At 46.1% G+C, this 12471-nt stretch overlaps 5 protein-coding genes across 7 annotated transcripts; 2 read left to right on the top strand and 3 right to left on the bottom strand.

Moving 5' to 3' along the window:
* The first annotated feature begins 277 nt into the window (after nt 1–277).
* Nucleotides 278–1694, top strand: LOC131262310 (pentatricopeptide repeat-containing protein 2, mitochondrial-like). Its single transcript, XM_058264285.1, has 2 exons — nt 278–438; nt 511–1694. The coding sequence occupies exons 1-2, from the start codon at nt 393–395 to the stop codon at nt 1647–1649; spliced, it is 1185 nt and encodes a 394-aa protein (XP_058120268.1). The 5' UTR covers nt 278–392; the 3' UTR covers nt 1650–1694.
* Nucleotides 1562–2912, bottom strand: LOC131262309 (decapping and exoribonuclease protein-like). The gene is given in 2 exon segments (XM_058264283.1): nt 1562–2373; nt 2376–2912. Coding segments are annotated over 2 exon segments (1185 nt in total). The 5' UTR covers nt 2899–2912; the 3' UTR covers nt 1562–1711.
* A 1129-nt stretch (nt 2913–4041) lies between these two features.
* On the bottom strand, nt 4042–9806 carry LOC131262308 (E3 ubiquitin-protein ligase MARCHF6). Of its 2 annotated transcripts, XM_058264282.1 has the most exons (4): nt 8614–9806; nt 7562–8358; nt 7291–7485; nt 4042–5435 (listed from the first exon to the last, which is right to left on the bottom strand). In XM_058264282.1, exons 1-4 carry the CDS (start codon nt 9176–9178, stop codon nt 4116–4118), a joined length of 2877 nt encoding a protein of 958 aa, XP_058120265.1. In that variant the 5' UTR covers nt 9179–9806; the 3' UTR covers nt 4042–4115. The 2 variants fall into 2 exon arrangements, with proteins under 2 accessions (XP_058120265.1, XP_058120264.1); XM_058264281.1 differs by having other exon boundaries at nt 7562–9806.
* A 387-nt stretch (nt 9807–10193) lies between these two features.
* On the top strand, nt 10194–11294 carry LOC131262311 (uncharacterized protein C7orf50 homolog). 2 transcript variants are annotated; one of them, XM_058264286.1, is made up of 3 exons: nt 10194–10327; nt 10409–10654; nt 10721–11294. In XM_058264286.1, exons 1-3 carry the CDS (start codon nt 10258–10260, stop codon nt 11251–11253), a joined length of 849 nt encoding a protein of 282 aa, XP_058120269.1. In that variant the 5' UTR covers nt 10194–10257; the 3' UTR covers nt 11254–11294. The 2 variants fall into 2 exon arrangements, with proteins under 2 accessions (XP_058120269.1, XP_058120270.1); XM_058264287.1 differs by having other exon boundaries at nt 10409–10659; nt 10729–11294.
* A 6-nt stretch (nt 11295–11300) lies between these two features.
* On the bottom strand, nt 11301–12143 carry LOC131262312 (thioredoxin, mitochondrial). Its single transcript, XM_058264288.1, has 3 exons — nt 11869–12143; nt 11721–11802; nt 11301–11644 (listed from the first exon to the last, which is right to left on the bottom strand). The coding sequence occupies exons 1-3, from the start codon at nt 12036–12038 to the stop codon at nt 11483–11485; spliced, it is 414 nt and encodes a 137-aa protein (XP_058120271.1). The 5' UTR covers nt 12039–12143; the 3' UTR covers nt 11301–11482.
* Nucleotides 12144–12471: the final 328 nt, after the last annotated feature.

Here is a 12471-nt window from a genome sequence, read left to right as displayed (position 1 = left end):
CACACTTTATGATCACTTAACCTTTACATTTGACCCCTCAATTGAAAATTGCTTTCAAGACACTCAACTTTGTCCAATAAAAGACCTTTCCGTCTTTTCTAGATTTTGAAAAAATTAATTGTATTAAAAAGAGAGAGCACTCTACAGGACCAAGGTAGATAGACCTCGATTAGCAATTTAAACAACACTTTTTCACGCACACGAGCCACTCAGCGATCTGACAGCTGACACAAGTGAGTGCCTTTGTTTACAAGAACTGTCAAAGTCAAATGCGGTTATGTTGAATGTTATGTGATTTTCTAATTGCACGAGCCGCTGGTTTTGTAATTTCGTTGAATTTGGAAAAGAGTTATTAATTTTTAGCTGTTAAAAGTAGTGCACTAAGCTAAACCATGTTTCGCAAAAGTATTCAACCGATCATTGCATTTACCAAAGCGTGTAAGTGAAACCGTGACCAAACCGGCGAAATGGTTCCTTTCCGTAAACATAAACCATTCCGTGTCCTTTTAGTTCCCACCGGCAGCACTACTACGTACCGAAATCTGTACGCCCCTGCTGCCCTCGGGATCGATGGTTATGCGGCGTACCGCGACAAAACCCGCACACAGCATCTGCACAACGTGGATAATTTCAAGCGCAAGATGCGTGAATTCGTGTCCGGCTCGGCCACGAACATGATCTTCACGGAGGATCTGAAGAACATCATCCATCTGATCGACAACAACCCAGAGGACAAGCAGCTGCTGAAGGACACGGTCGAGCGGTACAACCAGCAGGGCAAGGAGCTCCGTTTCGGTAACTACGTGTTCGGTCCGGTCATCATGCGTGCCTGCTATCATCTGCAGGATGCCGATTTGGCACTGGACCTGTTCAAGGGCGCCGGTACGGATGGGTTTTTCGATCAGCTTTCCAGCTATCAGATCCTAGCAGATCTGCTGTATGAGAATGGACGCTATCAAAAAGTGCGTGAGCTGTACGATTCGATCAAAAGCCGCCAGATACAGGGTGGTCGCTTTCCGAAGCACTGCATTACACTGACGTTGGCCGCTTGCTACAAAGAAAACACACCCGCCGCGTACCAGTACGCGATGGATCTGTGGAAGGAGCTGAACTCGGTTGGTCACGTCCCGATGCGAAAGGCAACGTCGTTCGCAGCGGCGTTGGCGTTGAACAACGGCAAACCGGAGATTGCGATGGAAATCTTGAGCACGGCAAACAAGGGCAACTACGTAACGATTCGGCAGCTGAAAACGTTGGCGCTGTGCTCGCTCAATCGCCTAGACGATGTGGTGCCCATCTTCCGTACCGTGCTGGAGGTGAAGGGGCCTTTCGAAAAACAGCAAACTTTCTGTCGAGAGGTGATCGAGCGAGTGCAGGAAGCTGTGAAAAAGGCCAAGGAAACGAATGCTTCCGCGATGGTGATGGATTTGGAACGGATGATCGATTATCTACAAACGAACGGGCAGGTTGTGGACCAAACGATGGACAGCATTCTTTGCTCCGTTATCGAATCGACCGCCCAGCGAAAGGACTTCAATACTAATCTGGCCGAAAGCTACAACACGCGTGGTGGGCGGCAACAGCAGCGACCGTTTCGACCGGCAAAAAAATTCGATCAACGTAGGCCGGGATTATCCGACATGAACTAAAGGTCGAAAGTCGGAAGTGCGAAATAAACCTCGTAGGATACAGTGAACAAATACCGTTTTTTCTATGTTTTATTCTGCTTTCCTTTCGGCTGCATTCCTTCAACAAACTCCGTGTACCAGCTGGGGAGAAATTCATCGGAATGTCCTTCATCTAGCACACGATATCGTACGAGCCGGCTGTCCGTCGAGCTATACTCGAACTGGTACACCGTTCGACAGCTGTCCACCTGGTGCATAATGTCCGCTACCTCCCGCAGGAATTCCGCACAAAAATTCATACAAACTGCCGCAGACCAATGCTGCCGGGATTCACGGTCAATGTCTTTCAAGTGCATTTCCGTGATCTCACGCACAATTCCATCGTCATCCCGCAGGCCCACGATCAACCGTTGCACGTTCACGAGGAAACTTTGGCACCACCAGTTTTTCGTCTTGAAACGATAGAAGTTATCCCTCTGCCGTTGGGTTGTTTCCTTCCGCTTCACTTTGACCTCCACAAACTCCTGCCGGCGCAGATCATCCACGCACAACCGTTCCCGATCGAGGGGTGAATCCGTCACGATGCCATCCATTTCCGCCCCGTAAAGAATCCTGCTGCCTCCCAGCGTGCTGTCGAACATGGAGCAAAACTCTTCACCGATCACCACCGGTTCGGATGTGTCCGGTTTTTCATTCGGTTCGTCCGTCAGGATGTGCTGCTCGAATTTGAAACCATAGTAGAAGACCGTTTCTGCTGCTCAGTTTCGTTCCGTTCCGCCTCCAGCTTTTCCACGGTCGGTTTTTCGCACAGATAGATTGTGTCACGGTACCGTATCGCCTGTATGATCCAGCCCGTTTTCCACTCGTACGGTGTGCAGGCGATCAGTCGGAGTAAACCTCGGAAGCACACAAAATCGTACCGCAACCGCCGGAGCATGTTTCCATCGGCTAGCTCATCATCCGGCAGCCTCCGAGTCCACAGGTTCGCGATTTCGTTTTGCTGAATGAATTTTAGCAACATGTCGATTCGTTCCCCTTTGGCGCTGTCCGGTTTGAGACGGCGGATTTCAAATCCTTCGTTCAGATCGAGACGTAAGTTGGTTCTCGATTCGGGTGGCAAGGAGAGATACTTCAGCTGCACTGCGGAACCATCATATTGCCGATCGGCATCGAGACTAAAAAAACCAACGAGATTAGGTTTCGTAAACGATGGAAATGGTTTAGATTTACGATGGCGAGGAGCAGGATCAAGCGAGGTTGTAGAAAACATCCTTTCTAGGAGAAGTGCTTCGAACTTTTTCGTTTTGTTTACAAACAATTTTTTTATGCATGAGCAAATCAAAATACAGTAGACCCTCCATGATGTACAAACTGCTTGATAGAGGAACATTTTGCTTGTCAAAAAGATCATTAATTCAATTTGGAATTAAACTCTCGTTTTACAATCGCTCAACCACTGGAGAGCAAAAACCGCAATAATTCCAGCCTAAGCAAATGGCATTTGTTTTAGTATGGTATGATATGTACTGACTTTCGTGGTATAGTGTATCTATTGAAACAGTTCCAAAACAATCCACAAACACTTATTTCTATAAGCTTTTTTTTTAGCCACTATTGCAAAGACTCATTCAAATAGCCTCCCCACTAGTCTTCACATGTACGTTTCGTTTTCTTCAATTTTAATTTAGATACGTTCATTTTAAAACGACAAAAACACATGTTCTCCCAAACGGATTTCATTCTTTTGCCTTCTCTTTTATTTGAAGATATATATTACAGATTTTAGCTAAATTTACGAACTTACTTTTGTTTTCATAAGCCTTTTGTTCACTCATTTCTTCTGTTTCCTCTCCGGACAAATAGATTTTATTTTAATCATTTTACCTCGGGATAAGGGAATTATCTTTATCTGGGAACTAGAAGGTAATCCCGTGTTTGCTTCAATGATCAACTACGGGCCATTACGGAATAGCAACCACTGCTGCTTGGGTGTGTGAAACTTTGGGGGGAAAAAATAAGAAAGCTACGGGCTGGGACCCACGGGAAGCCAACATAAAGGGATTCGTTGTTTACTAGCAACGGATGAGGGGGGCGCTATTGCAACCAACATGGAAGAAGGAACATCCCCTTCTAGCAAACGGTACCAGAAAGCAGATGGATCGGATGTTGGTTGGCTCTCTATCACAAGATGGATAAATAATGGTAAACTAATCCTATCAACAACGTGCCCCCGCGACGCATTCGATAACAAGTTTCGCTCGGTTTTTGGGTGAAGCAAATTTCCGTGGCCGTTGGAATTGGCAATTTTTAATCGAATCGGGAATTGAAAAGGTTCCCTAGAAAGTGATCTCACCCCAGTTACTAAACTAAATAATAAAGAAGAAGACGAAGGAAGAAAGTAAAGTAAATGAAATGTGCCAATAAAAACAAACATCACCTAGTTTAATTTAAAATTATATCAGTAACATGTCGAATGATTGTTGGCTACTACTGTACAGCTTCTTCCATCATTACCGGACCGTCCACACTGGCGGCATCAGCTCTTGGTTCTCGCTCGTTCCCATCGTCGACAACAGCTTCCGCTGCTGCTGCTGCTGCTTCACTATTTTCTTCCGTTTCGGTATTCGTGGTCGATGTGGGACCACTGCTGGAGCCTTCCTCCGTGGCTCCAGAGGGTCGTCGCTTTTTGCGTTGATGATCGTAGTTCACTAACCGCTGGCCTACCAAGTACTTGTCGTTCTTGATCGCCACGTACAGCTTCTTGAACTGGCGCACCTGCAGCACCACGATCCCGATCACGAACGCGATCAGCAGGAAGAACGGGTAGATCTCCCGTGCGATCAACGTGCGCGTCATTTGGTTGGTGAAAAACACGGGCAGGATCGAGTGAGCGATCACGTACGGTATCGCCAGTGCCAGCCCGAAGCACGTGATCACCGGTATGCCGAGCTCGCGGATGATAAAGCGCAAGTTCATATCCCGCAGTCCGTCGGCGTAGGCCTGCTCGATCGCCCGCTTCAGCGCCCAGTCGGGGCCCATGAGCGTCAGGGCGCAGGCTATTTTGGTGTACAGTACACCGAGCGCCCAATCCTGCCACAGGAACAGAACCGGCGTCTGGTCGGGCGGGACACGCAGCGGAATCACCACCACCAGCTCGAGCAGCAGCCCAAACATGAGCGGTATAACGCCGAGCATGTGCACGAACACGATCGCGGCCATTGCGTACGACGTCGCCACCGACATCCAGTGTTTGACACGCTCGATGACGGCCGCCCGGCCCTGCGGGAACAGATTGACCGCGACGGCGATACCGCGCGAAATGATCCAACACAGGTAGGTACCGATGGCGGTGGTGTAGAGCTCGTGCGGTCGAGCCGGCGTTTCCGTACCGGCGGCGACCGCGTTCGGAGGCGGCGTAATGTTTGAGCCCATCGACCCGAGCGCCATTCCGTGCCGCCCGATCCAAACCGGTATCGTGAGGATGGCCAGCGAACCGACGGACAGTGAGATGCACATCAGCATCAGCAGGCCAATCAGGCGGACGGCGAAGAACGGTGGCCGCTCGTACGGCTGGAAGCCGATCGGAACGTCCCGGTGCATGATTGCCTGGTGGGCGGCCGCAAGACCGGCACCGACTTCTGGCTGCTGTCTGGGCGGGGCCGCATCGTCCTCGTTCGGGCGGACTTCGGCGCCGAGCAGGTAACTTTTAATGCCGAGAACCCGGGCCACCACGTTACACCAAATGCGCACCAGCCCTTTCAGCCAGATTCGGGTGTGCGATTGCTCGAAAAAGCCCGGCAGCACAAACTGTAACGGTAAAGAAAAGGGCTCACGTTAAAAGAGATCCTCAATTTAAAATATTGATGAGTGATGTGAAAACAAATCTTATTAGAGAATAAAATCAGATCACGATGATACGAATCTTTTAGTTGCTCTTATGTGATTTAAAACGCAAAAAATTAGTGTTTTTTTTCGCCAAGGAGATGAGCATTTTTAACAAGGATTAGAATCCCAATAGTGAGAAAAAAAGAGTTGCTAGTCACCACAACGATTCGAATCTCAAGTATAAATTCGAACCCCTAGAGTGCGCAAAAGAGTTACTAGTCGACACAGAGATTAGAATGCGTAACAAGAAATTGGAATCCCAACCAGATGCAAAAACACGTTCTCTCTAGATTATTTACTCTTATGGGATTCGAGTCCGTGTTTGAGATACGAATCCCTGATTGGAATTTGAATTACTAATTGGGATTTAATTCATTGTAGGGATTCAAATCTATGTGGTGGAAAATAACCCTTTAGGCTGGTAATCCCCCTTTCTGATTCGCGAATCACTGTAGCGGTTAGCAATTCTTTTGTTAAATCATTCATACTTTTGGGATCCGAATCCCTGTTAAGAATGCAAATCAAAAAAGACTTACAAAAACTATCTGTGAGGATTTAAATCAATCAATTCAATAGTATGATTCTCCTCATTAACTCATTCATACTCAGTACGCATCTTACTGATATCAATTATCGATAGTACAAAACATCTCCAAAAAAGATTATTGATTTGCCCTTCAAAAAGTTACAGTTGAGACGGAATATTACCAACAACAAATCCCAGTCCAGAACCATATGTCCAGATCCATATTTAAAGTTAGTAATTAAATAATGAGTTAAATTAGTTAGTATTTTTATCTACTACATATTTTAGCTTTTTTTTATGTATGGAGTTCTGTGTACACTAAAAACTCAACCAATACTGACCCGTCGCTTCTGAAACTTTTCTCACATTAAGTTTAAGTACTACAGATGTTGTTGAAGGTTTGTTTGATCACAATTTTGTAATAAAATCATCTAAATTTTACAATTGAAACTCAGTTTTACTAACACAGACAAAACAAGCATGTAAACAAATGTCAAGGTGTATCCAACATAGTTACCCTAAGGTTTATACATCAAGGGGAATTTGATGAAATATCAAACATTTCAAATATGTTGTTATTGTAACTATTAAATTCAAACATATCTTTCAAGTATTAGTCAAAGCCATAATACTTTTCTCAATCCCTTCGTCGCCGAGCAACGCCGGGGCGTCAAGCTAGTAATTAATATTTGTTGAATTGAATGTCAATCATTTTGAGCTTTTAGATCAAGAAGCATAAAAGAATATGAAAACTTATTCGGACCGATAATTGCTCAATCAAGCATCAAGCCTGGTATTCGTTTAAAAAGGTCCTCTGGGATTTGAATCTTTCAGTTTTAAACTGAGGGACAATCCGTCGCCTACTAGCAGAAAGTCGACGTCCTTACTGTATAAATAATTGTGGGTTGAAATCAAATCTTAAACTGATCAAAAAGGGTATGAAATAACGGGCGGTGAATTTAAAATATTGCAAACAATAGGTTAATGATTTAACTTGGAGTTTCTTTAAAACAAAATATCTTTTCTACCATGTAAGCATCACTTTGCTTGTGTACACATTTTTGGAATAATTTAGGAATATTGTAACTCAATCGTAAAACATGGCAAACATCTGACGGAGAAATGTTGAAAGCCTCCCTGCATATCAAAAGCGTTATTGAGAATTACCGATCGAATGAAAGCATTGCACTCTGGTAGCAAGTGTCTGGCAATGTTCGCGTCAAGGTTGACCACCGGAATCGAAAACCATACCTGTAACAGCAGCAGTTGAAGGCTAAGTTCGTTCACCTCCGAATCGCCCGACAGCGTGTATGGTAAGAATGTGGGCCAGAAGGACTTGAGGATCTGGATAGGAGCCCAGAGCATCAGCAGCACGGCCGAGCCGAAGATAATGACCGACGAAATCAGGCGGCGCATGTGGCGCGGTATGGAGAGATGAATCATTTCCTACAATAGCGGAAGTAGCGGATTGGTAAAGAAAAATGTTTACCGTACACATGAAATATGCAACCTTTTAACATACCTGTATCGGGCTAAAATCGGGATCGTTGAGGTTGCGCAGAAACCATAGCACTCCCGGCCGCAGAACCTCCCGCAGCAACACGATGAAGGACGCAAAGTAGTACACGTATACCATGCCGAACATCCAGTGAATGAACAGGGACGTGCCCGGGGCGGCCTTAAAGCTCGCTTTACGATCCTTGAGCGTGGCGTCGAACATTGGCAGCGAACAGATGTCCAGCCACCAGCCGCACACCAGCGGCAGCACACCGATTTCCACCACGGACAGCAGTGACACCTTCACGACGATGTAGCACAAACCGAGGATGCGCCGTTGGCGGCGCCACCGGAGAAACCGGGCGATGGCGTGCAGCTTTACGAGCGTGATCCCGATGACACAGTACCCGAGGAGCGTCGTTAACAGCCCGTGGAAGTGCATCAACGGTTTGCCGGGTGTGATGATGCCGAGAAAGGAGATGAGAAAGTTCCCGATCGAGTACGGACAGAACGCAAAGATGACGATGAACGCGGTGTTGAGGGAAACGACCCAAAAGACGTGCTCGAGAAACACCATCGAACCGTCGAGCCCGAGCAGCCGCTCCCAGGTCAGCTCTTCCGCAGCCCGGTCCCACTCCATCGGGTTCCAGTTGGCCTCTTCGGCTGCCGCTTCCGGCTCATTGATGGCCGCCTCCGGTGGTTCGTCTGCACCGTCGGCCGGTGGAGCGGGCGGTTCTGCCGGATCGATTGGCACATTATCGGCGGGCGGGTCGGGGAAGTTCGCCAGAGGGCGACGCGGTGCCGGTTCCGGAGCGGCCGGTTCTTCCCTTGCCATTTCCGCTTCTGCCATCGCTGGCGCTTCGCGCTGTTCGGGTCCTTCCTGTCCGTGCAGGATTGGACCATCGGCGCGGTTGTTGAGCAGATTATTATCAAGAAAATTGTTATTGTTGTTATTATTATGCTCCTCCTCGTTGTTGTTATCGTCATTGTTGTTGTTGTTGTTGTTGTTGTTGTTTGCTTCGGCCTCATTCTCATTCGCACCCGCTTCCGGCTGGCGTACGTTCGCCGGTCCATTGCCAGCAGCGGCGGCGGCCGCCTCCGGTGCCTGCTCATCGTCTCGTTCGAGCCACTCGGGTCCCCCACCGTGGATGATCTGCTCACGTAACCACACTAGCCCGATAAAGGTAAACAAGGTGCAGGTCACCACGAAGCAGCCCCGAAACACGTCTATCGTGATGTTCTCGGTCGAGAACATTTCGATTGGCAGCGTGAGGAACATCTCGATCGAGCCGGAAAAGAGGAACCGATAGGTGCGATACGATGTTAGTGGCACGACGCCGAGCCATGCGACCGCCACGAGCGTGTAGTGGATCCAGTACTTGACGGCCGTCCCGACGGAACTCAGCAACCCCTTGGCGACGTACTTCAGGGGCAGTACCCGGGGCATGTCGGGCGAGTAGATTGGCGTGAAGGAGAACCGATGGCCGCACAGCTCGCAGTACTCCTTGCGCGAGTAGCGCATCCATTGCATAAGACAGTCCTGATGGATCCACTTGATGCTACCGGTGCAGATGCAAGGATGGAACAGGGGCCGATCCGATTGCGCCTCGCAGCGGCACACCCGGCAGATGTCGCCCTCCATCTTGCGGTGCGATCTACAATATGTGTGCTGAGTGTGGGTATGCTCACCCTTCGTTGGTAGTTTCGGCTTCCAGTTCGCTATCGGATCCGGTGCGAAAACACTTTACTGCCGTACGGGGCGACTTCGTTCGGCGGATGCTTGCTTGGTACAGCACGGACCGACCCGTAACGGTGCCAGCATCGTTCTGGTACGGATTCGCACTATCTAGCCTCGTTATTGAACCAGACGGACAACAGCAGCCACAAAAAACCGCACGGTTTCGAGTTCGCTCAAATTGCCCAATCAACCAGGTTGTTGTTACAACAGCCGCTTTCTGTTAGCTTACTCCATGCGACCTTCACGCAAATTTCCCCTGCTACACAAGCTTGATATTGTGGTGAGGTTTTTAGCTTACTAAAGTCCACTACGGAATATGTTTCCTGTTCTCTATCTACGCAAAAACAAAGTCCCTACATTACTTTTTCATCCCCTCTCGGAGGTGATGAGAATGCTGATGCGCTGCCGTAGATCTGATGTTTAAACAAATGATTACTCTGTTATGAACTGCTCTTGGTGTGGCTTAGAAACATGCACGATAATGTTTTAATTTTTGATCGTCCTTCACGGACACGAATGTTTCGAAATGTTGGATCTGCAAAAAATTATTCTTCTACGTTTTCCTGCTGTCACCTGGTGTGTTGCAAAATGGCCCCGAAACTGACACCTGTCACATACCTAGGGGGTATACCCAATGAGTTCAACGCACGGTTAATCCGTTCCATTTTATTAGACCCACAGTTCTTCGTTTGCAGGCAGTTAAATTATTCGCAAAATATTTGAAAGACCACTATAAATTGTTAAAAAAATATTTAAAAAGTTATTTTAAAAACTCTCCATCTAGGTTGCTCTCATGTATCGTCGTTTTCCGCAGACACGGGATTTAAAAGAAGGGAGCAACGGATCTAACTCTCGGAGTCCGACTTTTTTCAGAATGATCTAGATGCCTGTCAGTTTGATGTCAAACTGAAAAACCACATTTAATGAAAACAAATTCATAACCGCGTGCTTCGCTTTGAATTAGGAAAAGTGTTCGTGCTAAAATGGTTAAAAAAGTTAAAACTAAGAATGTCGCAGATGCTGCGGAGGCAAAGGTCGCAGCTGTTCCGATTAGTAAGTATAAAATCGGGTTGATCGTGTCAAATTCCGGGTGAATCGTGTCAATAAACTATAGCTATGCCGCACTACTTACAGAAAAAAAGATCGTGAAACCGGTACCATCGACTAAAGTGAGCCCTGAGGATAAAAAAGTAAAACCAGTAAAGAACGGAGCAGATGCCAACACAAACGGCACTGCAAAAGGTCTTAAAAAAGCGCAAAAGCTTAAAGAGAAGGTCGAGGGAGACGGTGTAGTTCCTCAGAATGAAGAACACGTTGCCGTGAAGAACCGAACCTCAAAAACTCCTGTGACCGAAGGTGCCAAGGAATCTGTTGTCTCGGGTAAGGTCATTTACAAGCACACTCTATCTGAATACGTAATTATTATGTCTTTTCAAAAATTTACAGCTGAGAAGGTACAATCGGTAGCTGAAGAAAAGCCTGAAACACCTGGCTCTAATAGAAAGAAGAATAAACTAAAACGTAAAAACGAAGTAAGAGTGCAAGAAAATGGGGTTGGCGAAGCTGCGCCGGTAAAGAAAGCAAGAAAAGCGAATAAGAATAAGAAGAAGCCAGCCTCCGACCATGAAATACAATTAAAACATTTGGCAAATCGAATTAAGATAGAAAAGATAAAGAAAAATCAAGTTATCATCAACTATTTGAATGCCTGGAAGGATCGCCGGGAGAACTGGAAGTTTGAAAAGAAAAAGCAAATCTATATCCAGGCCAATATTTTCGATGAACAGATTATCGACGCTACCATGTTCCCAATAGCTGTGGAATACTTAAGCGCGGCGAAAGGGAAAAGTCTAACGGATCTGCTGGTTGCAGCTAGATTTGTTGTCCAAGACATCGATGCTGCGCCCGACGCTGATGCCAGCGCGAAGGAGAGCAGCAGGTACCAACGTGCAAGAGAAGTTTTGCAATCTTTGGGATAAATAGTTTACAATAAAGTTACATTGAAACACATAACCTTAAATGAATTGTTGTAACAACTTTATTCCATTCCATGGAAAATCATAGTTTCTAACTAACACACTTTACACTTGATCGAAATTAAAATTTCGGAGACATTTTCCTAATGAAAATGTTAAACGTGATCCATCTAATGGATGATAAGCATGAGCGTACATAATGAAAGTCTCCTCGCGTGTGATGGTAATGGGTTCATTTCTTTTCCACCACGTTTTGCACCCACGTTCGGAGTTTGTCTGTATCCTGCAACCCTACCAGGCGCTGCTCAACCTTTCCGTTTCGTATTGCTAGTAGCACCGGGACGGACGCCACTTCGTAATCCAACGCAAGATCAGTGTGCTCATCAATATCAACCTAAAGCGGAAGAGAAGCCTTTTAGTGTGTTATCATGTAATAACAAAGCGCGTTACATAATGACAACAAACTGTACCTTTGCCAGTTTCACTTTTCCGGCGTTCTCTCCAATTATTGTTTCGATTCTGGGAGTTAACATGCGGCAAGGGGCACACCAGCTGGAATGAACAAAAACTAAATTAGAACCAGTGAGGAAAGCAACGAAATCGTGTTGCCCTCATTACGTTGCGAAAAAGTCCACTATCACAGGATCCTTGCTTTTACGAACTTTCTCGTCGAATTCCTCTGGAGACTGTACTTTGAAGATATCAAACCGTGGAACACCGGTGCTGATGCTTCGAACAAAGCTGCCAACTGGCCCTCTGAAGATCGTGAGTTTCTGTAGCGACGCCATCGTGAAAATGCTGGTTGTTGTAAAATCGATCGAATTGTTTAATATACACAAATAATAAATTAAATCGTCGGCTCTTTGCTAGTGAAAACAAAGTTGTGATTTGATAGCGTGTTATGCAAGGTGTTTGCCAAGGTTGGGTCAAGTAAAGGAATTTGACAGCAAAACATAGCGCCATCTTTATGTTCGTGATACCAAAAATAGTATTCATACATAAAGTTTCAGTTCAATTCTGTAGCATGGAAATAATAAAGCTATAGCACATTTGAATTTTCCAGTTTCTACTAACTATATGATTCTACTTAAAATGTACTTCATCGAACAAACTCAACAAAATGCCTACCAAGAAATAATAAAGTATAATCCAAGATTAAAATTTAGAAAACTTATACATTTATTCAATCAAATTGATGTTGGTAAATCGGTTTGATTATAA

This window comes from Anopheles coustani, chromosome 2, assembly GCF_943734705.1.
Source record: "Anopheles coustani chromosome 2, idAnoCousDA_361_x.2, whole genome shotgun sequence".
Lineage (NCBI taxonomy): Eukaryota > Metazoa > Arthropoda > Insecta > Diptera > Culicidae > Anopheles > Anopheles coustani.
This window is presented reverse-complemented; position numbering and strand designations above follow the sequence as displayed.